Source organism: Phocoena sinus, chromosome 11 (assembly GCF_008692025.1).
Source record: "Phocoena sinus isolate mPhoSin1 chromosome 11, mPhoSin1.pri, whole genome shotgun sequence".
Classification (NCBI taxonomy): Eukaryota; Metazoa; Chordata; class Mammalia; order Artiodactyla; family Phocoenidae; genus Phocoena; species Phocoena sinus.
In genome coordinates this window covers 40333403-40350463 of record NC_045773.1, presented here as the reverse complement: position 1 = coordinate 40350463, position 17061 = coordinate 40333403, and the positions used below count along the sequence as shown (strand labels likewise).

Sequence of the window (17061 nt, the reverse complement as noted above, 5' to 3'; positions counted from 1 at the left end):
GTGGTGACTGTACTGTATTCAGGCATGGTGATTTTGCTGAGGCCTGCAAAGGCTGTACCTACCCTAGGGGTAGGTGGTGGTGTAAGGTGGCTGCCAGAATCAGTCACCATGCATTTGGAGGGGCCTGGAAAGGCCTCTGGGGGCAGTAAGGAATAAAGATGGCTCCAGTTCTACAGGGCAGGCCAGGAGCAAGAAGATAGGGGACAAGACAAGGCTCTCTTCTGCTGGGGTCCCATGAAAGCTGGAATAGGGATGGGTGGTCCAAGAGAGAAGTAGCTATAATTAATTTTGGAAACTTTGTCTAGGTTGATTTATAGAACTCTCTCCTTCTACCCTTTTAGTCACCCTTTGGGTATGGCAGTCCTGTCTCAGCTCTGTATTAAGGAGTTCAGGATCAAAGATGCTTCCTAATGACAAGAGTAGTGGCAGGGCTAAAGCGAGCCACAGGGAAATGAAGTTCAGGGGAGCTGTTCACAAGGAGGTCCAACGCCAAGCGTCCTGGGCTTGAAGGCAGGCAGCATTTCCTTCAAGAATGTATCTTTCCATCTCCTTCTGAAAGATGACTTCAGTGGAGATAATCCATTAACAGGGGATCAATGTGCTTTCACATTGTTCCCAGGAAGAAGTCCCCCTTCAACAATAGTGGAGCAACTGAATAACAGCTATGCTCTTGGAACTGTAGAAAGCAGGAGCTTTATAATAAAAATCACAGGCAGAGGTTTGCAGAAAGGACAGGGGTTAGTTGGCATTGGATACATTGGGTATCCAGATGAAAGAGTTCTCTGATTATTCAGATGGAGGTTTTCAGGAATGAAAGTCAACCCTCAGGTTACCAAACCTCGTAGGACAGAAATCATGGAAGAACATCCAATTCACAGACTAATATACACTGTCCCCCAGAAAACAACTGATTAGACTGTTCCTTTTACTTCATGAACACCTGGCACTATCTAAACTATTTATGGTCTGGTATCCTCCAGACCATACACCTTATCCCCCATTTTCCTACAAAAATGTAAGCAGCCTCGAGTACAGGGGCCTTGCCTTACCTTATTCATAATAATGACTGCATCCAAGTTTTAGTGCCTGCCACACAGGAGGCTCTCAAATGTTTACTAGACTAACGGGCTCACAGAATGACTGTCAGGAACTGCAGAGAGCTTGCTCTACCATACAATCTTCTTAACCAGTAGTTCTCAAAGAGTGGTCCCATGACTAGCTGCATCAGGATCTCCTGGGAATCCGTTAAAAAGGCAAAATTTCAGAACATACCCCAAACCTGCTGAGTCAGAAGCTTTGAGGATAGGGCCCAGAAGCTGTATGTTAAACTCGCAGGTGATCCTGACCTGCACTGAAGTTGGAAAACTGCTGTTCTTAATCGCATTTGGGGGAATCATTCCACAGGAAGGATCTGAGGAACCTGGTTAATTGTACACGTCTTGGTTTGCTCTAAAAAGAATTCACACTCAGGTTTATAAACCAGTCTTCAGACTGAATCAAGGATTAACTTTCCTCAACCCTGAGGGAAATGTAGGAGTCCTGTGAGACCCAGCTGGCTCTAGCACTCTCTTCTAGAGGGAAGAGTTGAACAGGTCAGAAAGTACAGCACTATCAGGTGACACACTTCCGTGCAGAGCCAAGTGTTCACCTCCTGGCAGACACAGTATCCACTTCTTTTGCTCCACTGGGTTCACAAGCATCTTGAAAGCACTGGTTTCCGTATTCTGCACAGGGCGTGCACCTGTGGGTGCTCAAAGGCTGTCCATGAGAGTGTATCAAAGTTCACAGAATCATCTGCCCTCAATGCCAACCTCCAACTTGAGGCTGTCTAAACTGCAACCTGACAAACATTCTCTACTGCACCAAGCAGAACTACTCCTCTCTTGGAGGTGCCAGGATGTTGGCCACCATTCCTGGAGAACTTCCACTCATCTTTCTCCACTTAGACCATGGAAATAAAAAGTGGGCAAGGCACATCAACCATATGTTCCTTAAGCCTCATGAAGGTGAGAAGGTGGTCAGTCAGTCAGGAAACCCGCACCACTGAACATTAATTGATGACCAAGACCAGGTGAGGCTGAGTATTTAGACTCTTCTTGGGACACATGAAGAAACTGGTACATGAACGCAGAGAATGGGACTAGAATCCAGAAGTGATGTTCCATTTATTCACTGAAGAAGAGGGAGATTAAGCCTTCCTGATGAACTTCTTCCAATCTCCCAAAACTCCCTCTCTTCACTTTTCCAAAATAACACATTGAGAAACATGTTTGTACAAAAACCACATATTATTCCCCCCCTCACAAAATCGGGTGGCTGTATTACAGGAATGAAACCAGATCAGACATAAAAAGTCACCACTTATACTGAAACATAACAGTGTAAGAATTCAGGTATTCTGTAGATTACCAGCATAGTAAAAATACTTCCACCTGGATCTTTTAAATTTGAAAGTGATCACATTAAAGACCTGAGGTTACAAGAGACCACAGTATGAACCAGAATTCCATTTTCTTTCTAAGACCTCAGTGGAAAAGGTAAGTATTTGGAATGAATTTCCTTTGGGAAAGACTGGTGTGAAAATAAAACCCTGGCCATTGTCAAAAGGCACGGGGGTATTTCTGAAGTCAAAAGCAATGGAATTAAACTCCAGTAGGAACAAGCTCATTTCCACTCCAAGAGTCCAGAATAAACTCAAAAAAGGAACAGGGTCTCCTTTGTTCCAGTACTCTGATGGTGACCAGGGCCACCTGGTTAGAGGTAACACCTGAGGGTTTGAAAGGCAAATCTTAACTGTGGTTTAATTTTTTCCTTTTTTTTTTTTTGCTTTCTGACATTAAGGAAGAAAGTTCTAGGGTGTTTTATAAACACCTTCCCACACCCTCACATATGTAAAGCTTTATAGACTATATAGAAAAGGTATCCAAAAGATGTTCCACTTCGCATTCTAAATGAAACTGCCACTTGCAACTGTGAAGAGGCCAGGTGCTTTGGAAATCAAGCTCTACTCAAAACACCCTTTCCCCACCCATCAGAGGGGAGGGAAGAAGGACAAGAAGAGAACACCAAGAACTCTTTAAGTCACTCATCAGCAGGGGTAGAAATGGGCTCATATTAAGGCATTTTTGTGGCTCTTCCTCTGGAATGGTATTCCACTCTCCTAGCCCGAGAACCTCACCCTCAAAGCATGATGCTCTGATTGCCAAGTGAGTTCCTTGGTACCCACAGCATCTCCTTGACAACCCTGTGATAGATGGAATGTGAGATCTCAGACAGGGAAGGGAGAAGGGATGAGAGGCTGTTGATCCTGCCCCACTTCTCCAATCTCACCCCAAACCTAAAGTACCGCTTCACTAAATCCTTCACCCTGGCTACTGCAAGAGGTAGTTTGGGGACTTGTACCCCCAGCCAACCTAACCAAGTTCCATGAGCTAAAATGTTTATCAGCACTATCTACTTACTCTTTTTTTTTTAAGTTTTTTTCTTTTTTTAAAGAGGGAGAAAAAAAGAATGCATACAAAGCAGTGAATAGTGGGCTACATTCATTGGGTGGCCGTTGCCCTAGACGCCCAAAACTTTCCTGGCTAGTCTAGGAAACTAAGGAATGCCTCCCAAATGCAGCCCTCAAAGCTCACACTGCCCTCAGAAGAACAAGCCCCCCACCCCTCCTCCGGAATCTAACAAACCATCTGCATAGAAAACCAGAACCAGTGGGCCTGGGGAAGAAGTGGATCTGTTCTAATGCTTGTGCTCTCCCCTACCAGGGACTAAAGGGGTTCTGCCAGGCAGGCTGGAGGCTCTCACAGTCCTCACTAGGGATGAAGTCAGTGGGATCCCTTTCCCCATCTCTTTTAATTCTGGTGCGTCCATGTGTGGCAAAAGTCTCATGAACCTTCACCATCAGCACCATTCTTAGCTCAGATAAGCAGAAATAAGGTCACTTATAATGCCTTAAGGTTTATCCCTTCTGGCTATCCCCTCTGCCCATCATTATTTTTTGGTTCCTATTAACTTAGGATGCTCTCCTTTAAAGCAATAATGACCCATCCCCCCCAAAAAAAGAAAAAGATAATGATTATAAAGCATTATCCATAAAAGCATAAGACAAAGCAAAAAAACTGCAGGAGAGCAAAAATGACAGACATAGAAACACTACTGTTGACAGGACCTGCAGATAAACTGTCAGCATACCCCATACCGGGACAGGGAGACACTGGGTATTTTTAGGATGACCAGGGCACACTGTCACCACAGGCTTCCCCCTGAGTGTTGGAGGAGGACCTAACACAAGACGTGTCAGAGCACGGACAGGGGTGGCAAGAGAAATGGGGAAATAAGGGATGTGTGCTTGGGGCTGCAAGAATAAAAATCCTGAAAGAAACCCAAGGAAGCGGAGTAACACAAGTCCTGTCATCCCCACTCCAGCTGGTGGCGCTGGGCGTGGACATCCCCTGCATCTTCCAGGCTAGGGCGCAGCCGAGGCTGGTGGGCCTGGAGCGGGAGGCGGAGGGACTCCATCTGTAGGTGGTGGAGGAGGTGGCTGCTGCTGCGGCGGAGGGGGATCTGCAAACACATCCAGAAGTTAACTCATCATTGCTGGAAACACAGGGGCTCAGGGAAGAGCCCATTTAGAGAAAAATGACTTAAGAACGTTTCTTTATCGCCTGTGAGGCACTGCTGCCGCTGCGATCTACATGGCGCAGGTCCATCTGGACCTCCAGGTCACTGCTCATGTTGCTTCCCCTGACCCATGAGGTTGGGGGAGTGGGGAGGCGTCTGAACCTGCCCCAATCTCCTTCAAGGCCCATCCCTTCCAAGAATCACTCCAGACCTTTTCAGAACTTAATTATATTTTGATTTTATTGTATTTTAATGGTTCTCACTGCTAATTTTATTTCTTCAGTTAAATGATAAGCTCCTTCCTGGGCAAGTTCTGTGTCTTCTTTTCTTTCTCATAGTGCCTAGCCTAGCTGGGCACAAAATAGATTATCAGAAACTTCTTGCTGATATTAACTATCTCCAGCAGGGCCAGACAGCTTCACTTGAGACAGCTGCTGACAAGTTGGACAGTCCTGGGAGGCCCCACAGCTCCTGAACTGCAGTCCTTGGATTTTTGGCCAAAACTAGGTCAGGTCCTGAAGGGAACAATTAGTATGAGTGTCTGGGGCTCTTTCCTGTTTCAATTTTAGCTGCTTTTCAAAGGAACCCTGGATATAATTTAATCCAGGGATTTTTTAAACTAGATTTTGCTGGAAATGAAAACATATGAAACAAATAATTAAACTGCAGCCTTCCTTACCAGTCAATTCACCCAACTTTCCCCCTAGGAGATTTCCACCAAACTGCTAAGGCTCTTCAAAGCATTTTGAAGCCCACTGATCTAATCCCTTGTGTCATCTTGCAGTGGAGGAAACCAGGGCCTGGAGACGGGAAGCGACTCGCCTGATGAGGCCTGCCCAGTGCCCTGGAGCCAAGTCAGCCGGTTCAGAATCCCTGAAATTCACTTGTGGCAGGAAGTGATCAGGAGCAAACCTTCCACATTCTCAAGGTGCTCCACTGAGGGCCCTTTAGGATGGAATCCTGTACACAAATCGCGGGTTACCAGCAGGACATGACCGTGGTAAAGACCAATGACATTATCTCTGCAAAGGGGATGGGCAAACTGGTCAAACCTCCTTATCAGCCAGTACATTTGTATACTGCCTGTAAGGCGGCAAGGCAAGGATTTTCTTGCCAAGGAAAAGAGGTACCCACTAAACTACAGCCTCTGATCACTGACTCAGAGATACCTTTTTCTATTGTTGTGATCCTATACTGACCCAGCTTAATTGCTGTCTTTCTTCTGTGCAGCTACTTTGTCCTTGGACCTTGTGGGTCCAATGAGAAAAAAGATGTAACCTCTGTCAATAGTCCCTGCCTCCTGGCCCTAAGAAGTCTCCCAGAGAACTACAGTGAACTCAAGTCACTTCATAGCCTCGCGTAACTTATGGTAAACCCTATACTACTATCTACTTGTTCATTTCGTATTTTCCCAACTAAAGCTCCTGGAGGCCAGGAATTCCTATGCGTCCTAGCTCTCTGTATTGTGAACAGAAGCTAACTCCTCCTCACATACGTGACTTCTAAATGGACCTGGTATCACAGATGTGGCTGGGAACATGGCCACTATCGGCTGCATTTTCGGATCATTACTCCTGCTCTACAGGAGTAAAGAGCAGGCCAGGCTCTGATGCAGTCCTCTGGAGGCCAGGGTTGGAGCAGAACAAGGGCCCCATGGCAGAAATGAGCTAGCTGGCTTTGCACATACCACCAGGCAGACATCGTTCAGCAGCATCTGTGCCTTCTCCATGGAGCCTGCTAAGACCTCAAATTCCTTCTCAACACAGCCCTGAATACTCCTCCCTTAGTCTAAGCAGCCACTACAAATATATCAAAATGGCTACAAGAAACTTACTTGTTATTCCTGCCCTAAACCAGATCCTATTTTTTTTTTTTTTTTTTTTTTTTGCGGTACACGGGCCTCTCACTGTTGTGGCCTCTCCCATTGTGGAGCACAGGCTCTGGACGCGCAGGCTCAGCGGCCATGGCTCAGGGGCCTAGCCGCTCCGCGGCATGTGGGATCTTCCTGGACTGGGGCACGAACCCATGTCCCCTGCACCGGCAGGTGGACTCTCAACCACTGTGCCACCAGGGAAGCCCCTATTCTTTTCTTTACACCTACCACTTTTTTTTTTTTTTTTTTACACCTACCACTTTTAAACCCTGAATCCATAAAAGGCTCCTATAGGGAAAACAACTACCAGTAGCTCTGTATGCCTTCCAAGATTCAAATTACATAGGCTTAATTAGGAGTGGGCAAGGCATGCCCCTGGCCTCCCTGGAGTCATGAGTGCATGTCACAAAGGCTATGTATGGCATAAGAGCCCGACTAACTGGGAGCACTTTGCACTCATCACCTGGGTACCTGTCCACCAGGGGTACTGAACAGCAATGACTAAAAAAACAGTCTTTTGGAACCCACTCTCACAGGTCATACTGTCCATGGACCTGTCAAACCCCAGAGAGAACGAAAAGCCTGCCTCCCTGTGTACAGCCCTCCCTAAAAGACCCAGGGGTAATACATCTCCCACCTTGCTACTTACACATGCCGTTAGGTGCCGTGAGGGGTACCCGGGGTCCTAAGATGTTTCCTGGGATTGGAGGCATACCAGGAGGGGTAGGGCCACTCCCAGGGGGGTGGATGTTGGCTGCAACGGTGGACATCATGCGGCCTGGCATGGGCTGCCCAGGCATCATGGAACCTGGACCTGGTATCTGACCTGTGGAGGGAGATTTAAAGTACTGAGGTAAATGTACTAGGAAAAAAAGCAATCAACTCACTGCCCGAGACTGCTAAATACAGACAAATGCCTAACCCTCCAAAACAATTAGAAAGATAAACAGAGCAATAATCTGTAATAATCTCTCTGTCCAGCTTTTAATTTGGGGTGGGGTGGGGGGACAGAGGGATAATGGGGCAGATCTGTGAAGTGAATGATTACCCCAAACCCTGCTATAGGTAGACAGTAGCTGTAAGAAACAGTTACCAAACATCCTTAAAAGAAAGCATTAATTCTGGTTAGTTTGGGTGAACAATGGATTGTCCAATATCTTCCTGAGGACACAAAATGCCAAGCAAAGACCACAGGGAGTGGAAAGAAGGACTTTAACAGCAAGTCAGCGCACAGTCCAAGGACTGAAGCTCAGTCCAGATTGAGCTTCATGCACAGGCTATGTGGGAATGTGTATGCCTGAAAGGATATTGATCAATACTGTGAAATCACAATTAAAAAGGGATTCTAATTGGAATCCTCAAGTCCTGTTCACAAAAATCTCTCCCTCTCTCCCCAACCAGGAAGCACTGGCTCTGGAGAACCATGGTGGGGGAGACATACGGGAAACAGGCAACTCCTTTACCTCTTCCTCTTGCTTTGATGTGCACAATGGGAGACGCTAGACATAAGGATCATGAAACACCTCCTGCATTCAGTTTCACACTGAGTCTTTAGAACTTTCAGCAAACTTTTTCTGTAGAGCCAGACAGTAAGTATTTGGACTTGGCAGGCCATATGGCCTCTGTCACAACTATTTAACTTTGCTACTGTAGTATGAAGGCAGTCAGACAATGTGTAACAAATAGGTTACTGAAACATCTTTGTTTATGGACTCTGAAATGTGAATTTCACATAATTTTCATGTGACATAAACATTCTTTCAAGTTTTCCCCAACCACGTAAACTGTAAAAACCATTTTTAGCCTATGGCCCCTACAAAAACAGGAGATAGGCCAGATTTGGTTGCAGTTAGCCAAACCTCCCTTAGATATGGTGGTGGATATGTATTAATTCTTCAACTCAGCAGTCTGGCTCCTGGGCTTGGCTTTAAAGAGCCACAAACAAAGGAGAATTGTTTAATGGGCACAAACCAAGGCTGAAGCTATATATAAGGACAAATTATAATCTCTACAGAATAAGGAAAGAGAATCTATTGTAGTTTTTTCTTTTTTTAATCTAGGGACATTAGCACACCTATGTAAGGTCAACTATATGAAACTGAACACAGGCTTCTAGGCATAGTCCTGAGACAGCTGGAAATAAGAACGCTTGAGGTTCAAGCTTGGAAGATGGGACTACCAGACAGCTAACTGGCAACTAAAATATATAGAGCAGTACTGGAGATAACTCAAGTGAAGAATTCTCTGTCAGTGCTTAGAAAAAGGCCTGTCTTAAGAAAGACACACAAAGCTTCAAGCCTCACACCATCCATTTCCAGTGTCTGTTCCATGAGCCAGGACTCAAAGAGCGGAGCTTTAAGAAAGACACACAAAGCTTCAAGCCTCACACCATCCATTTCCAGTGTCTGTTCCATGAGCCAGGACTCAAAGAGCGGAGCTTTTCACTACAGGGTGTCAATGAAGAGAACCCCAGTGAGATACAAGAGTCAGGAAGAGAAGTGGTCCACTGTCTTTGGGGGACTATATTTTAAAAGCATAGGGAGGCATCAACCTTATGCCTCAGAATGAAAAGAACAGCAAATTTTGGGTCCTCTGGCCCACCTTCCTGTGCTTTATAATGCAATCATGCAAAAGTGCAGCAGAGGAGCCCCAGAGGCCCATCTGCTGGAGGACAACTTGATCAAATCACCTCAGAGAAAGCAAGAGCACGTGCTGGGCTGAGACTACCACTACTACTACACCACTGAACTTCAGTAATTAAAGCTGGGTGCCTGTGCCACAGTGCTAGGACAGATTTAGGCTGTGCTGAAGAGTCTATCCACATAGGGAATGACACAAGAGATAAAAAAACAAATGCCAAGTATATTACAAGCCATACAAAGGATGAGTACACATGAAGGTGTGGCAGGCAAATCAAGGGAAAACTATGGAAGAAGCAAGTAAAAAAAATAATACCTCTGGTTAACCAAGAGCAATTTGTGAATGACTCGGGACTTTGGATAGTGTGTATATAAAGTGAAGGAGGGGAATTAGGAACAGGATAACAGCAAACTATCCTAAGCACAAGGCCTAGCCTGAGTTACACAATCAGAACATAATATGAATATTGTTCCATTTATACGTAGCATCTTCATACTCGCCAACCCCTCTGAGGTAACTGCATCACCTCATTACCTATCACTTGCATTTCACCGAGGAGTAACAAGCTCAAAAGGTTATTAAAAAAAGTGCCCAGGCTACAGAGCCAAGTTGTCCACGGTTGGTTTGTCTGACATGAATCAAAGCAAAGGGGACCGGATGAGTCACACACACAGAATGGGGTGAGGGACTTGGCCCGGTAAGGCTACAGGGGACTGGGTGAAAGGTTCTGGAGAAATGAGGAACATGGGCCTGATTTTCTGTGTGATGGAAAGCTTTAAGAAGGGATGCAGGAGTCTGAGCCTAGGGCAGAGGAAGAGAGCTTTTGCAGAGAAGTAGGGGCTGCATGAGGGCAGGATAAGTAGATAAGAGTTGAGAACAGCACCCTACAGGCTTCCTGGGGATGGGTAAGAGAACGAGGAGGAGGGGTGAGTATGAAGCTGAGAAGGAGAAAGAATTCGGGTTTGGCACCTAACTGGCATGTGAAGTGTAGAGAATGGGGAGGGACTTTTGCTTTGGGAACAGGAGGTGTGGAATTGGCTGTCATTCCAGTGGAACACAGAGATGGGGTGAAGGGAAGATACAGAACTCTCAAAAGTTTCCAATGGGCAATAAGTAGCACACACAGAGCCTTATTATTCTAAGAATCAAGGTCTGTCCTCTGTAACTCTCCGAGTTTCCTTCCTACCAAACACCTGTGAGGCTGTTACTAAACACAATGCTTTTTTTCCCCCACTCTCTGAGTCTCTACTAATGATTTTTTGATGGTATTCCAGGTGGTGAGACAGGGCAAGAGGAGATACTTTTGCTGTTGTTGGGGGCAGGAGGCCTAGTATGAAGTCCAGACCTATAGAATCCCAACCTGGAGATGAAAGAACACTTTCAATGGACTTGCTGTGATGAATGGAAGCCATTCACTAGAACAGATAATACGGCCCGTGTTTATCAATGGGTGCAGATTCCCTCCTTCTACCCAGTTCAACCTGGACAAGAGGCCTTGAGCAAGTCAGGAAGAACATTTTGCCAGCCCGTCTCAGGTCTCTCTCTCCAGAAAACCAACAGCAGAACACTGAAGAATGCCTTTACAAAAAAGCCAGAAAGAGTACTGAGTAAGGGAGAAAGAAAGAAAGAAAGAAAGAAAGAAGGAAGAGCATAGACCAGGTGTGTGATAAGTGATAAGACACACAACTGTTCAGTCCTAACCAATGTCATCCACAACAGTCTGACAGAGTTTTTATACTTTGATGTCTAGAGCAAGGTGTGGGTTGTCCAAACTCCTGGCTGACCAGTGAGCATCCCAGTCAGAGAGCCACCCAATAGCATTCTCGACAGGTAAAGTGAAGATGAAAGTGCCTGGAAGCTGAACAGTGCGATCTCACTTCCACTTCACGCCAACCCAGATGAGTGGTCTTGGACAAGTCATTTAGGATGCCCGGAGCCTCAGTTTCCTGAGATTATTATAAAGAGTGATCTAAATATCTGCTGTACTCTCTCTGTATGATCAGGGAAACTGTTTATTTCTTATGGTGCCTTATTATGTCACTGGCTCTGCCTTATGAGAGGCAGGGCAAATATTCTCATTTTATAGACAGTAAACAGAAGCTCAGAAAAGTTAAGAGACTTCTTTACGGTCACAGAACTTGTAAGAGGAATGAGATCCAAGTCTTCTGATTCGAAATCCAATTCTCTTTCTACCACACTATTCTGTGCCCAAATGAAACAGTTCCTATGAAAGGACTTAATATAACAGTCAGCATTAAAAAAAAAAAACTGAGATATAAACTTTAATTCCAAACACCATGTTTTCTTCTTCACTATATCAACAATAAGGAAACTGCTCTGCTTCCTGCAATACATAATTTTATCAAATATACTTTCCAGCACCTTGCAGTGGGTTGGATGGTGGCCCCCAAACAGATAATGCACATGTTCTAATACCTGGAACCTGTAAATGTAACCATATTTGGAAAAAGCATCTTTGCAGATTTAAGTTAAGGACCTTAAGATCATCCTAGATTATTTTGGTGGGCCCTAAATCCAATGACAAGTGTTCTTATATGGGACACATGGAGGAAAAGACACAGAGGAGAAGGAAGGTAAAGATGGAGTAAAGAGAGATGTGGCCACAAGCCAAGGAATGCTACCAGACACCAGAAGCTGGAAGATGCAATGAACAGACTCTCCCCTAGAGCCCCTGGAGGGAATATGACCTTGCTCTAGCAGCTCCCAGAATTGTGAGACCTACATTTCTGTTGTAAGTTACCACGTTTATGAAAGGGGAAAACAAAGACTGAGTAGCTCACCCAATGTCATAAAGTGTATCAATAGGGGAGCCCAGCTCGGACCTGGGTACTCTGGCTTCAGATCTGGTGTTTGCAATACAGTGTACTCTGAGGATGAAGGTCTGGAGGAAGGGGGCCCATCTGTCTTCCAGCAGACTATGTGATACAAACCCTGCTGCCAATAAAGTGATGGGTCAGGTATTCAACCCACACCTAGCTCCAGAAACAATTTGGCAAAGAGGAATCAGTGGCACATGGACACAAGGTGATAACTACCAAAACACACTGGGATAAGCCTTGCAGGCTCGGCTGTCAGGCCCATCAGTGCTGTTTCCAAAGCTACCTGCTTAGCAGCAGTGGCCCATTTACCTATTTCCCTATATCTTTATGGCAACAAGCTGGGATAGAATAGCTTTAGGGTTTTCCAAGGCTATTTGCCTAACAGCTGGAAAATACCTTTCCTTTCTCTTGCTGTAAATCCTGAAGCTTTCTGTAAAACAAAGTTCTTCTATCCTCCTGTCACAAACAGAGCCATAAAGCCACTGGGGTATAGGTATTTAAGGTATGAGAGGACAATGGCTCCTTGGGAAAGATGGCAGCAAAAAGGAAGAACTAGGGCTTCCCTGGTGGCGCAGTGGTTGGGAGTCCGCCTGCTGATGCAGGGGACACGGGTTCGTATCCCGATCCGGGAAGATCCCACATGCCGCGGAGCGGCTGGGCCCGTGAGCCATGGCCGCTGAGCCTGCGCGTCCGGAGCCTGTGCTCCGCAGCGGGAGAGGCCACAACAGTGAGAGGCCCGCATAACGCAAAAAAAAAAAAAAAAAAAAAAAAAAGGAAGAACTAGAAGAAAAACCGTTTATTTCCACTGTGGGGCCTTGCACAGACAAACATTTCTCAGGAAAGCAAGAAGCACCAAGAGTGAGGCAATGCCCCTGTGCCATCCAGAGGTGCTGGTGTGCCTATGGCAGTGGATTTAGAGGACAAGGAGGGGACAGAATGTTGCTCTGAGCTGGGGCCTGTCACTTCCCAGGCAAAGACAGTTGTCTCATGGAATCCTTCAGGTTGTTAGGAAGGCTGAAGTAAGGGCCCAGTTTCAAGATAAGGAAATGAAATCTCAGAGAGGCTATGGAATTTGTTTGAAAGTCACAAGGAACAAGAGCCTGAGCTGTCTGACCCTGAGGCTCATTCTCCTTTCCTTTACACCACCCTGCCTTAAAAGGGTATTTCTTTCCGTGGGAAAGCTGATTTCTCTTTTTTTAAAAAATAAATTTATTTATTTTGTTTTTGACTGTGTTGGGTCTTTGTTGCTGTGCATGGGCTTCCTCTAGTTGTGGCGAGCGGGGGCTACTCTTTGTTGTGGTGCTTGGGCTTCTCATTGTGGTGGCTTCTCTTGTTGCTGTGCATGGGCTCAGTAGTTGTGGCTCGTGGGCTCTAGAGTGCAGGCTCAGCAGTTGTGGTGCATGGGCTCAGTTGCTCCACGGCATGTGGGATCTTCCTGGACCAGGGCTCGAACCCGTGTCCCCTGCACTGGCAGGTGGATTCTTAACCACTGCGCCACCAGGGAAACCCAACCCCTGTCCTTTTGAAATCTAAATGTCCTTGGGTTTTCTGGTTTCTGATATAGGTCTCACTACTTTTTTAAAAAAATTAATTTATTTTTATTTCTTTATTTTTGGCTGTGTTGGGTCTTTGTTGCTGCACGCAGGCTTCCTCTAGTTGCAGCAAGCGGGGGCTACTCTTCATTGCGGTGCGCGGGCTTCTCATTGGGGTGGCTTCTCTTGTTGAGGAGCACGGGCTCTAGGCACGCGGGCTTCAACAGTTGTGGCACGAGGGCTCAGTAGTTGTGGCGCACGTGCTTAGTTGCTCCGCAGCATGTGGGATCTTCCTGGACCAGGGCTTGAACCCATGTCCCCTGCATTGGCAGGCAGATTCTTAACCACTGTACCACCAGGGAAGCCCCTCACCACTTTTAAATGGATGACAATGTCTGAAGGCATTTCCATTAACTCTTAATAAACATGAAGAAGTCTGACCTACAGATACCTAAAATGAAGCGGAGCAGGCCTTACCAAACAAAATAAAGGGTGTGTATATGTAGTTTCTATTAAAAAAAAAATTCAGGTGTTTCCTTTTCCAGTAGAGAGGAAGGTGAGAGATAAGAGAGATGTGGCTTCAGAACAGCAGTATCAAAGCATGTACTGGTGGGAGTCTGACCTACATACAAGCTTTTTTTTTTTTTTTAAAACAGCAGGCATCTGAAGCCTGAAAAATGGAAAGGTTTGCTAAAATTAGGCTTTGCCTAGTGGAAAAATCCCTCACACTCTCAGGTTTATTAGATCTTATACTAAAGCGTTAACGGCCACCATGCCTATAAGAATATTAAGGATTTTATTTTTATTCTTTGGGATTGGAGAGGCAGGTGGGTAAGGAACACAAAACTAGGAGAGGGAACCTATGAATTTCCAAGCTTAAGCATATTTCATTGCTGTTTCTAACCATCCATGGCACACTCTCTGGCTGAGTATCCCAGAGAACAGAAATAACAATCGGGGCCAAGCGAGGGGGAAGCCCAGGCTCCTCGGAGATTGCTCCTCCCGCAGCAGCTTCCGGGGGGCACAGACGCTCTTTGTTGAAGACTGTGCCCTCACTGTTCTCTCTGTAAGGATAACCTGCTACTCCGGAAAGTGGCACAGCAGCCTTGTTATCACATCATGCAAGCAGGACCAAAGGCACCGCAGATAATAAAGACTTGGCTGATGTGACGAGCTAGTCCTTTTCCCTCTTCAGTGTGGGGCTCCGAGTTGGGTGGAGAGGGAGGCTGGGAAGTGATGAGTAGTTGTAATCTTTTCCTAAGTAGTATTTCCCACGGGGAGGGTTCTGTAAGTGGGTCTAACTTGGGGGCTTAAAAGTCAAGTGCCTAATGCCTTGCTTGAAATTTCCTTGAACAACCAATATTTTACTAACTGATGCAAAATATTCTCGTTTTATTATTAAAACATGTCTAACATCCCTGAGTTCTCATCAAATCAGATCAATTCCTACTCTGATTTTTCTTAGGCACTTCTAAAAATTCTTATGTTATTAATGAGGAAACCATAAAGATATTTAAACCAACATGTCCTTTTCTCTCTGCTTTTCACACACAGAGACACATAACAAAGGCTTCCCCAATGCAGGTGGCTCACTCCAGATCCATGAGGCACTAATACTCAAGAGTGCCTCATTTACTATTTATTTTTAATGGAACTTTATTGGAGTATAATTGCTTCACAATACTGTGTTAGTTTCTGTTGTGCAACAAAGCGAATCAGCCATATGCATACACGTGTCCCCATGCCCCCTCCCTCTTGAGCCTCCCTTAACCACCGCTCTAGGTCATCGCAAAGCACCAAGCTGATCTCACTGCGCTACGCTGTTGCTTCCCACCAGCCAACTATTGTACATTCGGTAGTGTATATATGTCGATGCTACTCTCACTTCGCCCCAGCTTCGCCCTTCCACCCCACGTCATCAAGTCCATTCTCTTTATCTACCTCTTTATTCCTGCCCTGCAACTAGGTTCAAAAGCCCAAGGGGAGGGCAGAGCTTACACTGCACTTACATACTGGATTTTTAGGTGATCTTCCTGTAAATACACCTGGCCCTCTGTTCCTCCGTATCCATGGGATCTGCATCCATGGATATAGAGGGATGACTGAATTCACTGTACAGTGCCATTTTATATGAGACTTGAGAATCCATGGATACTCATGCATCCCCCACTGGGGCTCCTGGAACCAATCCCTGGTGGATACTGTGGGATGACTGTAGGTGCCAAGGCCCCTGGAGGGTACGCCCTGCAGTCAGAACTGTCCTCCTTGCTCACAATCAAGAACACCTCAGGAAACAGCAGCCACTACCCAGGCCACTCTCCTTGGTTCCCCATGTGCTGTCATGAATACAATGGTCCAGGGTGTGGGCAAGGGATACCATGCATGTGCTCAAGAACTGATGGCTGTCATGACTATTCACCTTGTGCCATTTAGAATGGCGGTCTTACAGGAAGAACCAGTAAGCCTTTAATTTAGGAACCACTTCATGAAATCACTGTTTTTCAATTTAAATGAAAAGACGACATGTAGTGCTGTGTATTTTATGAAGAGCAACAAAACCTAAGGGTGGTATAAGGATGGCTATGGCTACCTCCAGTTTCCATTTGCCAACTTTATACTATAGATTCTTCCTGTGACTATCTGTTTGGTGGAAACAAATCAACTTGGGACACTTTATCACAGATAAGAACAAAACCTACAAAAAGCTGGAGCTCCCAGGTGAGTTAGGAGTAGGACCAAATAATAAAAGCCAAGGAGAGAGATAGCAGCATACAGATGGTACTCTCTATACAAAAATTCTAAGCATTTGAATGAATTAAAGGGGTGGAGGGGAGGACTGCAGAGGTACAAACTAAATGGAATATGTACAGGTGTCAATTTATACTAGCCCCGCTGGTGCCTGGGACCATACGTGTTTGACAGTCTGGCAGATTCACAACAATGAGCCATTTTTTAATGGGCTCTACCACTAACTGATGGCCAGTTAAGTGGAGAAAGATTACATGTGATTTATCTACAAAATTATTTAAATTCTAAGTCAGAGAGCTGGACAAATTCACCACTCAGTAATATATTTGTCTTGACTTTCTTCTCACCACTTCCCCAAACTTGCTGGCTTTCAGAGGCTGATTTTTCTCCTTCCTTCACACACCATAAATTCCGACCAAACACCAAAACCTAGCAGACTGACCTGGATAATTACCCTCAGCTCCTAACATAAATGTCGTGGCCTGCTAACTTTTCTAGAACCTAGGAAATATTAGTTGGAAGGACCGTGCTCCCATTTATTAACTTACACCTGTGGCAAATAAGAGACTAAAGCTCTTCTCCACCTAAAACACTACAGACTCCCTCACTTGCTTTGATATATAAGGCCTCTTTAGCCAATTTCTAGAATATGGTGTACGAGACTCAGCTGTTACAATACAATCAGTCTTTTCTGAACTGTCAATATTAAGAAAGCTTTTAATTATTGGGTTCAATTTATTTTTCTTCATTTTACTTTCCAACACACCTGATTTTTACATTCAAACTCCAAAACAATCTCACAAAAGGG

General features: G+C 45.4%; 1 protein-coding gene across 1 annotated transcript in view; it reads right to left on the bottom strand.

The window, feature by feature from the left end:
• Positions 1–2135: 2135 nt before the first annotated feature.
• Positions 2136–17061, bottom strand: part of SMARCC1 (SWI/SNF related, matrix associated, actin dependent regulator of chromatin subfamily c member 1) — a 177545-nt gene continuing 162619 nt past the window's right edge. The window contains 2 exon segments of the mRNA XM_032648973.1: positions 2136–4563; positions 7143–7319. Coding sequence (XP_032504864.1) covers positions 4466–4563; positions 7143–7319 — 275 coding nt within the window. The 3' untranslated portion in view covers positions 2136–4465.